This window comes from Pituophis catenifer, unplaced genomic scaffold (assembly GCF_029215685.1).
Source record: "Pituophis catenifer annectens isolate HBS135680 unplaced genomic scaffold, rPitCat1.0.hap2 SCAF_1, whole genome shotgun sequence".
Taxonomy (NCBI): domain Eukaryota; kingdom Metazoa; phylum Chordata; class Lepidosauria; order Squamata; family Colubridae; genus Pituophis; species Pituophis catenifer.
In genome coordinates, this window is record NW_027256881.1 from 13,554,758 (window position 1) to 13,572,377 (window position 17,620).

The 17,620-nt window shown below is 44.2% G+C and overlaps 1 protein-coding gene across 1 annotated transcript in view; it reads left to right on the forward strand.

The window, feature by feature from the left end:
• The window catches only part of MYBBP1A (MYB binding protein 1a), a 95,173-nt gene that overhangs the window by 11,747 nt on the left and 65,806 nt on the right, over positions 1-17,620 (forward strand). The window contains exons 5-15 of the mRNA XM_070932069.1: positions 930-1,037; positions 4,750-4,940; positions 7,567-7,734; positions 9,282-9,399; positions 11,716-11,999; positions 12,690-12,803; positions 13,881-14,006; positions 15,307-15,513; positions 15,969-16,077; positions 16,974-17,070; positions 17,294-17,448. Of these exons, the coding sequence (XP_070788170.1) occupies positions 930-1,037; positions 4,750-4,940; positions 7,567-7,734; positions 9,282-9,399; positions 11,716-11,999; positions 12,690-12,803; positions 13,881-14,006; positions 15,307-15,513; positions 15,969-16,077; positions 16,974-17,070; positions 17,294-17,448 (1,677 nt within the window). The remainder of the gene's footprint in view (positions 1-929; positions 1,038-4,749; positions 4,941-7,566; positions 7,735-9,281; positions 9,400-11,715; positions 12,000-12,689; positions 12,804-13,880; positions 14,007-15,306; positions 15,514-15,968; positions 16,078-16,973; positions 17,071-17,293; positions 17,449-17,620) is intronic.

Consider the following 17,620-nt stretch of genomic DNA (forward strand, 5'->3'; position numbering starts at 1 on the left):
CGTGGGAATAATCAGAGTCAGTTTTTACCAGCCTGTGCCAATATGACATATCCAATAAACTTATACTTTGAGGAATCTACCTGCCTCAGAGTTTTGTTTGCTGTGGGTATGTTACTTGGAACCCTGACACCGTGTTCTTTGATGCCTGGTTTCTTTTTACCGCTAACTCTTCCAAACATAATTGCTTTCTCTACTGAATTCCCCTGCATAACATGGCCAAGCAAGTGAGATGCAATTTTGTGATTTTGCCAGTGACATGCCTAGTGTTACCATGCTTTTGTTGTGGCTCCGTTGCCTGAGCCTGGGCTATCGACAGATGCAGACTCTGAGAGTGAGGGAGAGGAGTTGGCAAGGCCTCCCTCTCCAGGACCCTCCTCTATGGCAATGCCTCCGGAGGACACCGAAGGCCCAGAGCCAAGCACGTCCCCGCAGCCACAGGTGGACAGCGACGAAGGACATAAGTGCTGGCTGGATCCTCGACAGCGGTGCAGGGAGAAGCGTGCACAGCAGAGGGGAAGGCGTGCCAGAGATTAGCTGACTCACTGGACCACACCCCACAGGGTATAAATGTGGGTGTGGTGGCCGGTTCAGTTTGTGACGAGCAAAAACTAGAAATAATCCATGATCTCTGCGTTACTGGACTTCTGCCTGCCTTGTCGGACTGCATTTGGACTAATCCTTGTATTGCTGAAACTTTGCCTGCTTTATCGGAATGCTTGCAGTCTAATCTTTGTTTTGTGTGAGTAAAGTCTGAATTGGCAGCTAGCCACTGGGTTGCTGCCAGCTTTATCTTCAAAGACTTTGTCGTGTGGCTTATTAACTCCTGGCCGTCTGTGGGGGTGCGTGTGTGGGATGGGGACAGAACAGCTTTGCTAAACAAATTGGGGTTGGCTGGGTGCACTATAAAGCCTGGTTTTTGATCTCCCTAGGACTCCAAGGCTCTCCTTGAGTGTGTCCAGCTTCTGCAGAGCCTTTCTGACCACTATGCCCATCTTAAGGACCTCCCAAGGAAGACATTAGTTGACATTGTTTCTGAGGTAAGGAAGACAGGATAATTGCAAAAAAGGGGACCTTGTTAAAAGCTTTTGTAAAACATCTGCTTTAAGGTAAGAAGGTGGAGAATGACCAATTGTATGCACACATCATTGCTGCTTCTATTTACAGTGTTGAGAAGTGAGGGCAAATTATTTTGTAACTGCTGTGACATTAGCCACCAATGAGAGAGAGGTACCAATAGACCTAAGAAGAAAAAGGTTCAGACTGTTGATCGTTATTGTAAGAATATATGATTCACTTGTTACAGTTTTAATCTGTGTGTCCAGATCACAAAACTACGTGATTTAAGCTGAGGGTATTTGAAAGGCTGTCTTCCCTCTTACAAGTCTGCCTGCCTTTTGCAATCCTTGGCAAAAAGCTCTTTGGTCTTGCCATTGTAACTTCGAAAACGATGCTGGATCAGGCCACCCATCTTAGTTAAACATTTTGTTTCATATACTGTAGTGGCCAGCTTGATACTAATGGGGTGCTAATACCGGTAGAAAGAATAACAGAGTTGGAAGGGACCTTTGAGGTCTTCCAGTCCAACCCCCTGCTCAAGCAGGAAAACCTATACCAGTGATGGCAAACCTTTTCGGCACTGAGTGCTGAAAAGGGAGTGTGCGTGCGTTTGGGCCGCAACCAGGAAGTGGAGCTGCCCAGGGCACATGCGCGCGCCTGACAATGAACTTCCGGTTTCAGCTACTGAATTTCTGGTTTCAGCCAGCTACTCTTCTGGGTTTCTGGCGCGCATGCGCACGCGACGATCAGCTGCCTGGCGCGCATGCTCACGCGGGAAAATGGAAGACCAGCTCTTCCAGATTCCGGCACTGCCACATGCAAAAAAGGCCAGCTGATCGTCGTGTGCACCTGTGCATGAGAAACCCGGAAGAGAAATTTATTTATTTATTTATTTTATTATATTTCTATACCGCCCTTCTCCTGCGGGACTCAGGACGGTGTACAGCCAGAATAAAACATAACATATAAAATTTAAAAACATTTTAAAAAACAATTAAATAATTTTGGCCCGAATTTAAAACAACCTAATTAAAACCGAAATTCGATTAAAAAACTAAGAGGATGGGATCAAGCCAGCCCAGCTAGATGGAACAAGTGTGTCTTCAGGGCCCGACGAAAAGTCCGGAGGTCTGATATCGTGCGTATCTCAGGGGGTAGGTCATTCCAGAGGGCAGGCGCTGCCACAGAGAAGGCTCTCCCCCTGGGGGTCGCCAGCCGGCACTGCCTGGCCGACGGCACCCTGAGGAGGCCCTCTCTGTGAGAGCGAACCGGTCGGTGGGAGGCTATCGGCGGCAGAAGGCGGTCTCGCAAATACCCCGGCCCTAAGCCATGGAGCGCTTTAAAGGTGGTCACCATCACCTTGAAGCGCACCCGGAAGACCACAGGAAGCCAGTGCAGCTCGCGCAGGAGAGGTGTTATATGTGAGCGCCCCGTCGCTCCCATAATCCCCCACGCGGCTGCGTTCTGGACCAACTGCAGCCTCCGGGTGCACCCCAAGGGGAGCCCCATGTAGAGAGCATTGCAGTAGTCCAGGCGGGAAGTGACGAGTGCTTGAGTGACCGTGCGTAGGGAGTCCTGATCCAGAAAGGGACGCAACTGGCGTATCAGGCGAACCTGATAAAAAGCCCCCCTGGCCATGGCCGTCATATGCTCTTCTAAAGACAGCCGTGCGTCCAGGAAGACGCCTAAGTTGCGAGCCCTCTCTGTGGGGGCCAGTGATTCGCCCCCAATAGCCAGCGATGGCACCAGCTGGCTGTATCGGGACGCCGGAAGCCACAGCCACTCGGTCTTGGAAGGGTTGAGTCTGAGCCTGTTTCTCCCCATCCAGGCCCGCACGGCCTCCAGGCACTGGGACATCACTTCAAGGGCATCGTTGGGGTGGCCCGGGGTGGAGATGTACAGCTGGGTGTCGTCAGCGTACTGATGGAACTCCACCCCAAAGCCACGGATGATCTCACCCAGCGGCTTTACATAAATGTTGAACAGAAGGGGCGAGAGGACCGACCCTTGTGGCACCCCACAAACAAGGCGCCTCGGGGTCGACCGCTCCCCCCCTGTCAACACGGATTGCGACCGGTCAGAGAGGTAGGAGGAGAACCACCGCAGGACGGTGCCCCCCACCCCCAGCCCCTTCAACCGGTGCAACATGATACCATGGTCGATGGTATCAAAAGCCGCTGAGAGGTCTAACGACCAGGATAGAGGAACAACCCCTATCCCGAGCCCTCCAGAGATCATCCACCAACGCGACCAATGCCGTTTCCGTGCTGTACCCAGGCCGGAAACCGGACTGGAGTGGGTCCAGATAGACAGCTTCATCCAGGTATCGGGGAAGCTGCCGCGCTACCATACTCTCAACAACCTTCGCAACGAAGCGAAGGTTGGAGACTGGACGATAGTTAGCCAAAATAGCCGGATCCAGGGAGGGCTTCTTGAGGAGGGGCCTCACCACCGCTTCTTTCAAAGCAGTCGGCAGGACCCCCTCACTCAGAGAAGCGTTAACAATCCCCTGGAGCCAGCCTCGTGTAACCTCCCGGCAAGCCAGTACCAACCAGGAGGGACACAGGTCCAATAAACATGTGGTCGCGTTCAGCCGTCCCAGGATCCTGTCCACATCCTCGTGAGCAACAGGATCAAACTCCTCCCAGATAACACTCTCAAGACCTGCCTCAATCATCCCGTCCGGACTTACCCAGTCAGAGGCCAGGCCTTCCCGAATCTGAGCGATCTTGTCATACAGATACAGATAGAATGGGTGACGCTGCGCATGCCAGGCAACATGGCTCCGCGTGCCATTTCAGGCACGCGTGCCATAGGTTCGCCATCACGGCCCTATACCATTTCAGATAAATGGTTGTCCAATCTCTTCTTCAAAACCTCCAGTGATGAAGCACCCACAACTTCTGGAGGCAAGACGTTCCACTGATTAATTGCTCTCACTGTCAGGAAATTTCTGTTTAGTTCTAGGTTGGTTCTCTCCTTGATTAGTTTCCATCCATTGCTTCTTGTTTTACCCTCAGGTGCTTTGGAGCATAGGTAGACCCCCCTCTTCTTTGTGCCAGCCCCTCAAATGGAAGACTGCTATCATGTCGCCCCTAGTCCTTCTTTTCATTAAAGGTGAAGACCTACCCCTGTCCCATCAGTGACTGCTGATTAGTGAAGTAGCTGATTTCTACTACGTAACATCATTGATGTAAAGGCAAAATATAACCTTACATCAGTGGTGGGTTCCTCCCGGTTCGGCCGAGCCGGTAGCGGTGACGATATGATGTCACCGAACCGGTTCTCCCTCCCTCCCCCGCCCTCCCACCCCCCCACCCCCCCACGTTATTCTTACCTTTTATTTGGTCCCACCCCCAATCTATTGCTGCCTCCTGAGTCCCAGCTGATGACTAGAGGGAAAAAAACTTTAAACTCTTGCCATGGGGCTTCAAAGAGTCGTCCTACAGCTGATCAGTGTTAAAAGCAAACAAATGAGTCAGGTCGTAAGTGCGAGGACCTTCCAGAAATGACTCTGACCAGCTAGCCACGCCCACCTAGTCACATGACCTCCAAGCCACACCCACAAAATAAGCCACGCCCACAGAACCGGTAGTAAAAAAATTTAGAACCCACCCCTGCCTTACATAGATAAAAGTCTGCTGATAATTATTTATCCACATTTTTTCCCCCCTGGGGCATTGTTGTTTGCAGATCCCAGAGACTGTATTTGAAAAGGTGCTTTACAATATCTTGGAGGATGAACTTACTGCAGCTTTCAGCACTCCTGGTCAATTGTACCTCCTGTTGGTGGGCATCCAAAAATTCCCCAAAGTTCTCCGACCAGAAAAGCTGAAGGCTCTCTTGGGCACAACTGCTGTTGTGACAGCTCAAAACATCCCAAGGTCAGTAAAACTAACGAAGCATCCAGGGAAAACCTCTCTCTCACACCACGTATATGGCAGATTCCTATCTTCCTATTGAAAATAACTGACTAACTAGAAATGGACTGCAGTGCAGGTAGATCTCAACTAAGAACCATTCGTTTTAACAATACTTTAGAGTTACAAAGGCATGGAAAAAGTGACTTAATGACTTATCCTTGAAGTTATGGCATCATGTTCACATATTGCAGTTTGAGCCCTTGACAGCTGGCTCACTTTTATGGCCAGTTGCAGAATCCTGTAGTCATATGATTATGATTTACGACCTTCCCAGCCGATTTCTGACAAGCAAAATCAATGGGGGAAGCCAGATTGGCTTAACAACCATGTGATTCACTTGATTGTGTGAGTCATTTAACAAATATGGGGGAAAAAAATCCCTCATAAATTGGGTTGTCACATTATTCACTTAATGGTCATATCTCTTAGCAACTAAATTTCCAGTCCCAAATGTGGTTGTAAGGCAAAGACTACTTTTACTGTAATTCTGTTTCCAGGGAAAGGGTGATAAGGGGGAGGTAGAGCATATATTTTATGTTTAAATTATCCCAAGAAAGGGTAAGAAATATCCTTGTGTCGGGAAGAATTTCTGCTAATCTCTGACTAGGCTTGCACATAGCAAGTTACGGATTCTTTTTAACTGTGGTTTGCTTAAGAAATCTATATTTGATTGGGTTTACACATTTTGACTTGGCTCTGGGTTTGAACCAGTTAGCTGAATCAAGGGTTTTGTTCAGCAGATGCCTGCTTTCTAAATTCTTCCTTGTTTGTTAAGGTTTTTTCCCCTTCTTCCCAGCAATAATGAAGACAGTGTAAGAGATGGCCAGGCTGACCCCGAGGGAGGGGTCAAACGCATCATCAGTCATGAGTCCCTTTGTGCCCACAAGAGATCTAAGTCCAACCCATCTTGAATTCCTTCTATTCTTTTTTTAATATAAATTTTTATTAATTTTCTACTATTACATTTAATTGGTACTTAATAAACATCATGTTGTCTGGGTTATTTTGTTTGCTTAACAATACAAATTATATTCCTAATCTTTACCCCTTTTTTCCAGCCATTGATAAAATAAATTCCATGTTTGATAGTATTCTGTATCTTCTTTCTGTTTAATCTTCATTGTAAGTCTGTTCATTTCTACACCGTCCAGGTATCTTCTTAATTATCTTTTCATCTAGCAGTATTTCTTCATTTTTCCAATGCTGCGCAAGTACAATCCTTGCTGTTGTTGATACATGCAATATTAAATATATACTTTGTCAAATTTTTATGGTACTATACTTAATTAAAAAAAGTTCAAGTTTAAGATTCTACATGTTTTTCTGACATCTTTTCTAGCCACATGTGTATTTTTTTTTTTTTTTGCTTTAACACAAGTCCACCACAGATGATAATATGTGCCAGATTTTCGGTTACATTTCCAACATTTACTAGACATATTTTTGAATTCCTTCTATTCTTAATTCCTGTTAATTTCCCTTGGCTATTAGTAGTTAAGATTAATGTCAGGCACCAGGGAAATTAGGAGATCCAGGCAGGTCAAATGAGTGTAAAGATTTATTGCAATCTTAAGCTCTCTACAAGAATCTGAATTACTAACGATCAAGGGAAATTAATAGAAAGGATAATAATAATAACTTTATTGTCATTGTACGTATATACACAGTAATATACACATACAACGAAATTCACTTAACACTTGAAGATCAGGTCCAACACACATGACAATCCCCAAACACCCACCCACCCACCACAAATTCCCCACCCCTAAACCACCCAAACATCCACACAACAGACCAAGTAATGCTGTCCAACAGCTCACTGATGGTGGCCCTTTAGTTCATTGTTGAGTGCAATTATAGCTCTGGGATAAAAACTATTCAGAAAACGTGTGGTCCGAGTTTTAATTGTTCTGCATCTTCTGCCAGAAGGCAACAGTCCAAAAAGATTGTTAGGAAATGATTATTACCTACCTTGTTGGGTTGGCAATATATCAACCATCTATATAGCTTTAAGACTGCTGTATTGCATCATACTGTGTCCTGATTGGTTAGCTCTGTAGCCGATCTCCTTAAGAGGGAACTAGAAACATGGTTTGTTTCTCTGTGCTGTTCTTGCTCTCTGATATCTCTGTATGCTACTGTTTCAAATCCAGAAGAACTGTTTATTGTGAATGACTGCGATGACTGGTAAGAAGATTTTGTTATTGGATTATCCCTGGACTGTCGTTTTGCTATCTCCTGCTTTATATGTGTATGACCTGGACTTTTTATTGGACTGTGCCTTACTATTTCCTGAAAGTAAACACAACTCAGTGTATCTGTGTGTTGACTGTGGTTCTTCGTACCTACTCTCAATCGCTTTCATGTGTACACCCTTGCTATTCAAGGGTTACTCTGCAAATTCCTTAACAAAGATGAAGGAATTCAAGGTGGGTTGGACTTAGATCTCTTGTGGGTACGAAGGAACTCATGACTGATGATGCATTTGACCCCTCCCTCGGGGTCAGCCTGGTCATCTCCTGCAGGCAGATCTCTTTGGAATAACAAGAGCAAAAAAGAATAATGAAGTTGTTTTTCTCATTAGGATTGTGGAAGTTTTGAAAATGGCAGCCAAATCAGAGAGGAAGGACAAAGTCCTTCCAGCTGTAGGACTGGACCTGATGAAAGTGGCATTGAGAGAAGGAACCTTTGAACTGTTCTGGAAAGAAGCCGTAGAAAATGGGCTGCTTAAAGAAAATGTCGGACCCTGCAGGTAAGTTGAAAGAATTATTTTTCAGCCTGAACTTATCTATCCATTTGGCTATTTCTTCTGGAGATTGCTGAGACTCTTGAGTAATATAATGAATGGGCGTAATGTAGATACGTCCTCAACTTACATCCACAACTGAGCCCAAAATTTCTGTGGCTAAGTGAGAAAGTTGTTTTGTCCCATTTTACGACCTTTCTTGCCACAGTTTTTAAGTGAATCATTGCAGTTGTAAAGTTAGTAACACGGTCGTTAAGTGAATCTGGCTTCCCCATAGACCAGTGATGGCTAATCTTTTTGCCATCGAGGGCCAAAAGGAGGGGGAACGCGGGGGAGTCACGCACGCACGTGCCCACACCCATAATTCTATGTGCCCCGCCCCCCCGTGGATGCGCACACGAACCCCCCCTCCCCGCACTCCCTCCGCTTTTGGTATGCAATGGCATGGTGGGCCAGGTAGGCCCCTTTTTCACCCTCCAGAGGCTTTCTAGGAGCCTGGGGATGGCAAAAAACAGCCTTTCCCACCCCCAGAGGCCCTCTGGAGGCCGGAAACGGCCTGTTTCCCCGACTTCCGGTGGGCCCAGAAGGCCCAAAAATCAGTTGGCCAGCATGCGCATGCACCCTGGAGCTGAGCTAGGGCAACGCTCGCATGCCCACAGATATGGCTCCATGTGCCAGGTTCGCCATTATAGCCATAGATTTTGCTTGTCAGAAGCATGAGAAAACGTGGTCACATGACTGTGGGATGATGCAAACGATCGTAAATGCCAGATTCATGTTGGCAAGCACCTGAAGTGTGATCATGAGATTGTTGGGCGTGGGAGACCTGACCATTAGAACGTCAGATCCTGGCCATTAGTTCCCTTTTTCAGATAGGTCATAACTTTGAACGGTTGCTAAGCGACAAGTCAGAGGTTGAGGATTACCTGCATAGACGTTACAGCATCAGATATATTAAAATTAATGTGTTAACAGTCCCATGCTTTCATACACATGCTCATATTCCCATTTTAACAGTAACATATTTATTTATGTAATCAGTGAATGGATATTGATTCAATTGTAACTCAAGGGTTTTATAAAATACAAATAAAGAAGAGAAACAAGTAACAAAGAATAATGTTACTATGATTCATGTCAAGAGAACAGCAGAAACAATTACAAACTATATCAAATATGTAACAGAGACTGGGACGGTAAACTACCTTGCTATAGGGCCTGCTTAAAAAGTAAAAATGAGATCTGGATTTATGAGTATATAACAATATTGGGGACCATGTTCCAAGGAAATGTTCCAGAGGGCAGGAACAGAATCTTAATTTAGTAGTTTTGAAATTACCATCCTTAGATATTTAATTGGGAATAAACCTTGAATTTGCTGAATACTTTTTAAAATGTACATAAATTTTCTCGTGCAGCTTCAGTGATTTTCTCAAGCGTGTTCGGTCTGACTTTCGCTCCAGAATCAGTGCAGAATGCCTTATTTACTTGTCCCACATTTCTGTTGCTGAACTTTGATTTTCTTTTGACCCAAATGTCTGTTCTTCCTTCAGCTATATGTGTTTTCGAATGCTGGGCAGTGTCCTCCCACTTCTTTCTCTCAGCCAGCTAAAGATGGTTCTTCAAGGCGAAGCTATGCGTCAGTATGGATTCCACGTTGTCACGAGTAAGGTAAAGTCGCTGTTGTGAGATCTCAGAGAGATTTGAGTGGACACTAAACCATTGAAGAACGGCTGCAGGTTTTGGGTTTGGCTAGTCTAAAATAAAAGAAGAATTAGGGGTGACATGATAGCAGTATTCCAGTATTTGAAGGGCTGCCACAAAAAAGAGGGGGTCCAATTATTCTCCAAAGTACTGGAGGGCAGGACAAGAAACAATGGTTGGAAACTAATCAAAGAGAGAAGCAATCTGGAATTGAGGAGAAACTTCCTAACAGTGAGGACAATTAATCAGTGGAACAGCTTGTTGTCAGAAATTGTGGGCGCTCCATCACTGGAGGTTTTTAAGAAGAGACTGGACAGTCACTTGAAGGCTGAAATGGTAAAGGTTCTCCTGTTTGAGCAGGGGGCTGGACTAGAAGACCTCCAAGGTCCCTTCCAGCTCTAGTCTATTCTAATTCTATTCTAATTTAAAATTGTAGTTAGAATATCCCAGGTTCAGTCCACAGATTTTAATGGACAACTGACCAGCCCCTATTGTTTGGCCCCCAGACACTTGCGATCAGTGGCAAAATTTCTGACTTTCAGTAGAAAGACCTAGAAAAGTAAACATTGAAAGGGGTGAATTAGGTCTTCGAGTGAGACAGACTTGTTTCCACTTTTACCTGCCACAAAATCCTTCTCAGAAGGGTCAAACGTTCCACCTGCGGATGACGTCATCATGTCACTGAACAGGTCCCTGTGATCTTTGTACAACAACTAAATATAAATCTGCTCCTGAGTGGCAACTACTTGCAGTTCCTGGCTGCAGAAATTCCTGGCTTGAAACTGTGGATTCTCTTCTATAATTGGCTGGTCTTTAGGAAACAGAAAGTATATTTTCATGAAGGAGCTAACTGAACTACTTAACTGAAAAACAACCTGTTCCCATTGCTATTTAGAAAACCATTCTAAATAGCAGAGAGATCAATGTGGGAACTGTTATTTCATTTTGTGAAAACTGGCCTTTTGTTCAGTGGGCATCAGTTCGGATGATAAGCTTCCTTTATACCAAAGCTGGCTGGGGAATTCTGGGAGTTGAAGTCCGCCAGGCTTAAAGTTGCCAAGGTTGGAGACCCCTGCTTTATACTGAGCCAGACCACTGGTCTGACTGGCTGTTGTCTGCGAACAGTTGCTCTTCTAGCTTTCATTAATGTGTCCCCCGCTTTGGCCTACCTGAGGATTGAACATAGCGCTTTGCTAAGAGCAATGCATCTTACCTAAGGGAACTGCCTTAATTTAGGGAATTTTAGGTTAGAGTTCTTTTACTAGCCAGCTTTGTTGGAATCTGATTCCCATAATCGTCAGCTAGCATGATCAGAGATTATAAGAATTTGGGGATCAGATCAGGGCTGAAATCCAGCAGGTTCTGACAGGTTCTGGAGAACCGGTAGTGGAAATTTTGAGCAGCTCGGAGAACCGGCAAATACCACCTCTGGCTGGCCCCAGAGTGGGGTGGGAATGGAGATTTTGCAATATCCTTCCCTCAGGAGTGGGGAGGGAACGGGGAGTTTGCAGTATCCTTCCCCTGCCACGCCCACCAAGCCACACCCACAGAACCTGTAGTAAAAAAAAATTGGATTTCACCACTGGACCAGATGATATAGAGGGCGTATTTTTACTTGTTTTGACAATGGTTCTCTGGTGGTTAACCCTTCCATCTTTCTTTTTAGAAAAGCTGTTAGGATACCTTTTCCGTTAGCATTCAGGTTCACTTGAGTGGATTCCCCTTTTAATTGTTCAATTATCCTGTTTATTTATGTGTGTGACCATGTGCTTCAATGATGTGGGATTATTTTGTCACTTTTTATTTTTATTATTATTAGTTCAATTTATATGCCACCCTCTTCCGAAGACTCAGGGCGGCTTACAATGCACTTATAGCAATAGCCTTCATTCTTTTGTATATACCTGCTTATTAGGGCTTTTGGCTCCCCCATAAGCGGTGTTTCTACAAAGTCAGCTTATTGCCCCCACAATCCGGGTCCTCAATTTACCTACCTCGGAAGGATGGAAGTCTGAGTCAACCTTGAGCCTGGTGAGATTTGAACTCGCACTAATTGCAGGCAGCTGGCAGCTAAGTGCTACATAACAGCACTTAGTCCACTGCACCACCAAGGCTTTTGTTACATATTGCCCAGTGTGTAACCCTGCTTGAGTTGGGCAGCCTTATAAATGCATAAAAGCAAATGAATGAATGAATTCATGAATGAATTCATCTTCATATCGGAAGATGCAACAATCTTTAGTCATTAAGTCATAGCCCTCTTCACCCATCTGTGTATTTCAGCTGCCTGAGAGGTTTAAATTTGCCCCAGAGATGGATGCCTACGTTGACTCATTCCTAGAGGGATGCAGCAGCCCTGAGAATCAGCTGGCAGTGATGGTTGCCTTCTCCACTCTCACCAACCAAGGTTATCCAGTTGTGCCCACTTTCTGGAAAGTGGTGAGACATCTTCTTCCCACTGCTTTGCTAAAGTACATTGACTGGCTGAAGAACATGTTTCTCAATCCAGACCTGGACTGCTGTGTGGATTTTGCTACGAAGAGACAGAACGAGAAGAGAACGAGCAGGTGAGCCTCTCTTTCCCTTTGGGATGGTTGGAGAATATTCATTGCAGGATAGGGAGCATTTGGAAGGCTGTAGCTTTATCTATCACATTGTGCCCCAATTTCAATACAATTGCCTGAATTTTATCCCTCTTAGCATTTGATATTCCGTAATAAGGTAATAAAACCTCAATTTACAGATTTACAGTTAGTAGACTGGATATAATGAGCTATATTTCTCTCCAAGTACCCTCCAAACTAATGGACAAATCAGTTGCATTGGAAATAACCTAAGTGAGCAGTTAAAATACATTAATTTAACTTTAATTTTACAATTGGGATACTTGCATCAGTTGTGTAAGGATACTATTACGCAAATTAGGTAAATTGATGAAAATATTGTAAATCACTGTGATGAACATCTGAGAGTAGCAGATGCCCCTTTCCCCAAATGGTTCATTAAAACCAAGTCCCATCATACTGGCCCATTATTAATAGTCACTCTTTCGTATAACTAAAGGGAGATAATAGATGTTAGCTTCATTGCTGTCCTGCAGGCTTTATTGTCCTTTGTACAGTGTCAAATTATTTTAATGTGTTAAAATTGCCTAGAGAGGTGCTGGAGGACAGGCAATAGATTAAGATTGTAAAGAAACACATAATAACATGAAAGAGCTGTTAATGGCATTGTGGTGCTTTCTTTCGGTCAATCAGTGTAACTGACCACAGCGTCACACGGCTAAGGAAATGGATCATCTGCCGCCTCATCGGAATTGCCGAACACCCTCAGGTCAACAAGGAGGATGAGCTTGTCATGGACATTTGCAGGTAAAGGAAACAACATGAGTGGCTAGGGACGTGTAGAGGAGGGGAAGTAAAAAACTCAAAACGGTAACTCCTTAGGTTCAACATCTCACACAATAGGCCTAGTTTTTTTTTTTTATTTATTTATTTATATGCCGCCCTTCTCCGGAGACTCAGGGCGGCTTACAAGGCGTTAAGCAATAGCCTTCATACTTTTGTATATTTTATACAAAGTCAGCTTATTGCCCCCACAAACCGAGTCCTGATTTTACCTACCTTAGAAAGGATGGAAGGCTGAGTCAACCTTGAGCCTGGTGAGAATTGAACTCGCAGTAATTGCAGGCAGCTGGAAGCTAAATACTACCTTTAACAGTAGCATTAGTCTGCTGCGCCACTCAGGCTCCTAGTTAAGACTCTTAGAACACTCTTTTTGAAGAAAAAGAGAAACAGTTTTAAACAAAATTTAATTTCTCTACTTGGCAGCCTTTTTAGGTTTTAGGCACCTAAAGTGGGCAGTAATATGCGTTTTCTAAAAATGGCCAACATTTTTTCAAGTTTGTAAATCATGATTTCATCCCCAGGACCTTGAAAGAGCTATTGTATAAATGCTGAAAACTGATCTTGTGAATGTTTGATCATCATTATCTTACATCATTTAATTTTAGGGAATGCTTGGACACCTTTTGGGAACATCATGAGTGCTTATGGAGCTATGGCCATTGCTTTGTCAGCCTCTGTTACAAACTCTCATTTGCAGGATGGATATTTCGGTTCCGGTTTTAAGCTTATAACAAATGAAGCTATGAAACTAGCTTTCTAAACAAAACCCAGTATTCTTGTATCCCTGTCAAGTTTCTAGAGATTCCGACAAGGTTTTTAGACTGGATTATGCTCTAAGGATGTCTGTTTGGTTTAGATTTAATGTGTGTGGTTTACAAACCATGAAATATGGCTGAGGGTTGAGTAAATCCAGCTTGTTATTTATTCACACCCAACCATGGTTAAACATTGCATGACAGATCACATGGTAGGACGTGTTTCTGTTTAATGTAATTAAGACTAGCTTCTATCCATGGACTGAGAAAACTCTCATTCTTTCAGATTCTGCTTCTTTCATGCCTTTTTTAAGACCAAGAAACGATTTCTGAAGATAACAGAAACAAAAAGTTCTCCTTCAGTTCCTCTGAATGAACAGTCTCGTACAGTAGCTGCAGACTCATTTTTCAGGTATCAAATGTGGCTTCTTTCTTGCTTGGCTTACCCGGAAGACTAGTATAAGGTAAAGGTTCCCCCACCATGCATGCTAGTCATTCCTGACTGAGCGCTGTCCAAAGATGTCTCCGTGGTCATGTGGCTGGCATGAGTAAACGCTGAAGGCGCACGGAACGCTGTTACCTTCCCACCAAAGGTGGTCCCTATTTTTCTACTTGCATTTTTTACGTGCTTTTGAACTGCTAGGTTGGCAGAAGCTGGGACACGTAACGGGAGCTCACTCCATTACGCGGCACTAGGGATTCAAACCGCTGAACTGCCGACCTTCTGATAGACAAACTCAGCGTCTTAGCCACTGAGCCACCATCTCCCTAAGACTAGTATAGAATAGTAAAAACTCAGGTCTCCTAGTTTCTAGGCCAGCACCTTAACCACTATACCAAACTGACTCTCCTAAGACTAGTATAAAATAGTAATAATAGGAGAGTCAGTTTGATGTAGCGGTTAAGGTGCTGGCCTAGAAACTAGGAGACCTGAGTTCTAATCCTGCCTTAGGCATGAAAACCAGCTGGATGATTTCAGGTTAGTCACTCTATCTCAGCCCAACCCATCACATAGAATTGTTGTGGGGAAGATAGGAGAAAGGAGGGTTGTATATATTCACCACCTTGAGTTACTTATAAAGTAATAAGAACGGGATAAAAATCTAATAATTGATAAATTAAAAAATAGCCAGTATGTTAAAGGGTTGTGTTAGGGCTGGAAAGGGGTTTAAAATCCCCACTGAGCCATGAAGTGACTTTGGGACAATCACTCCCTGGCTGATTTACTTCACAAAGATATTATGGAGAGGAATCACGCACAATGTTTTAAACTCGGGGAGGAAAAGCGGGACACGGATGTTACAAAAATATATGAAGATGTTTGCTTTGAATTAATTTTTTTAATAGGACAGCATGGGGTTTTAGAATCGCTGTGGCAAAAATTGAGGTCCCTGAAAGAGGATATGTGCCAGTGTTAGGGTATATGAAATACAAAAATGCTGTTTTAAAAGAATAAATTGCTGCTCATCCAGCAATGACCAAAGTGGCCCATGGAAATATAGAAATGGAGGATGGGAAAGATGATAGAATTCTCTGTTGGAGAAGCTAGCTCTCCATTATTCCTGAACCAGGAATGTTTAAATCAGAAGAAAAAAAAATCACATGGCAGGATTTGAACATTTTGAAGTACTCGTTAATGTCAGCTTGAAATCCAATCTTGAGTCTGTTGTATGGCAGAGCGATTTCTGAATTTCTTTTTTTTTCCTCTGCAGTTTGCTTCAGCATTTGAACACAATGCCTGCCCTGGGAGACTCAGCCGAAGCTGAAGAAATGAGGAAGAAGCACCTCCACGGTTTGACAGCTGGTGGAAACCCCTGGATCCACTGTGTTGTGCAGTATGCCAACCTCCTCCTTTCACACCAGGAACAGGTTAACATGGTGATTCCATTTAATGATGAAGAGCGAGAGGCTTGGGACAAGTAAGTTTCCCTGCACGGCAGGGATCCCCAATTTATTTGGGATGTTGCAAGGATGTTGTGGCCTGTCTCAAACAAAATGGCTGCCTTGGTTTTTGGCCTCCCAAAGCCCCCAAGCGGCACGATTTTGCCGTCCCCAGCAGCACTCTGCAGGCCTCCCAAACCCTCTGCACATCCCAGTTTTTTGAAAAACGGGCCTGGTTTTGGCGAAAATGGGATGCGCAGGATGGGGTCATGGGAGGCCAAAAATGGCTGTATTTGGTGTATAAGACACACCAACATTTCTACCTTCCTTTAGTGGGGGGAAGTGCATCTTATACTCAGAAAAGTACAGTAATTCCTTATCTTTGCACATTACCTTATTGCAAAAGTTCTGAGATTCCATGACAGCTTGTGGTGCAGAATTGAAATCGAATGCATAACTGTTGGGTCTCAAACACGATGTTTCCTTGTCCCAGGATGTTGCAGACCGTGGAAGCCCTGAAAAAAAGAGATAAAAAAAGCCACAGCATGAAGACCTCTGCCTTCCAACACCTGCTGCTGTTGGTTGGTATTCACCTCTTCAAGGTAACGTCAAGTATGCCAGAAGGTTTTTGGACCTAGTTCTGAATTCATGCAAATTCCTGACTCTTAGTTATAATACAGAATACAGGGTGAAGAATCATTTGTTGATTAGGAATTGTAGGATTCATTTTCTGTGTTTCTGGTTTCTGTGGCAATTCTATAACCTCAGGTGGTGACAAAGAGGTTGAATTGATAAGCTCTCATTCATTTCTGGCCAACTTTGAGGTGCATCTTTTTTACAGGTACTCCTTGACTTACAATCTCTTGTTTAGTGACTGTTTGAAGTTACGACTGTTCAGTCATAAGTGTGAAAACTGGCCTTAAGTCACTTTTTTCAGTACCGTTGTAATGTCAAACGGTTACTGAACAAATTGTTGTTAGCCGAGGACTACCTGTATGTATAAGGGGACGCGTTGGCTCAGTGGCTAAGACGCACAGGTTGTTGATCGAAAGGTCAGCAGTTCAGTGGTTCGAATCCCTAGTGCGTAACGGAGTGAGCTCCCGTTACTTGTCCCAGCTTCTGCCAACCTAGCAGTTCGAAAGCACGTAAAAATACAAGTAGAAAAATAGGGACCACCTTTGGTGGGAAGATAACAGTGTTCCGTGCACCTTTGATGTTTAGTCATGCCGGCCACATGACCACGGAGATGTCTTCGGACAACACTGGCTCTTTGGCTTTGAAACAGAGATGAGCATTGCCCCTAAGAATAGGGAATAACTAGCACGTATGTGCGAGGGGAATCTTTACCTTTACCTGTATGTATTCCAGTCTTAACTTATTTTATATACAGAGGGAGTACGTGACCCTTACTTTTTTGGGAAATAAAACAAGATTAAAAATGTAATAATACTGATAAGTTTGCTTTCTTCTTTCCTCTTGGGTTCTGCAATTCACACAGTCTCCAGCAGAGTGCGTGAACCTTCTGAACGATCTCCAGAATTGTATCAAGAGAGCCTTTGGTGAGAAGCCCAAGAAGAAAAAGGCAGCTACAACTGGTGAGTTTCCATCCCAGGTTGGTTATCATCGTCTTCTTGACTTCGTAACCTTCAGTTGCATTGGGTTGATGGCTTCTAAAATTTCCAGGCAGTGTGATGATTGCCGATTTGGAGATCCGCAAGAGCCTTTCCCAAATTATCTGGAGGACATAAGATTCGGAAAGACCGGTCTTACAGACATTAATGCTGATGATATGGTTTTTCTTTGCTTTGTTTTGCTCAGATGAGGAAGGAGAGCCAGCGTGGGTTGAAGTGATTGTGGAAGTTCTGCTTTCTCTCCTAGCTCAATCCAGTGGGCTGATTCGACGGGTCTGTAAAAACGTGTTTGGGCTCGTCTGCCAGCACATGACGAAGGGTGCTCTGCAGCTCATCCTAGACGTGAGTCTTTTGAGAGTTGGTTGATGCTCTGTCTGGATTAGTGGCATTAACAGAGGGATACAATCAAGATCAAGTGAGGTACTAATGCCACTTTCTAAAGCGTTAGGGAGACCACACTTAGAATACTGCATCCAGGTTTGGTCACCACACTATAAAAAAGATGTTGAGACTC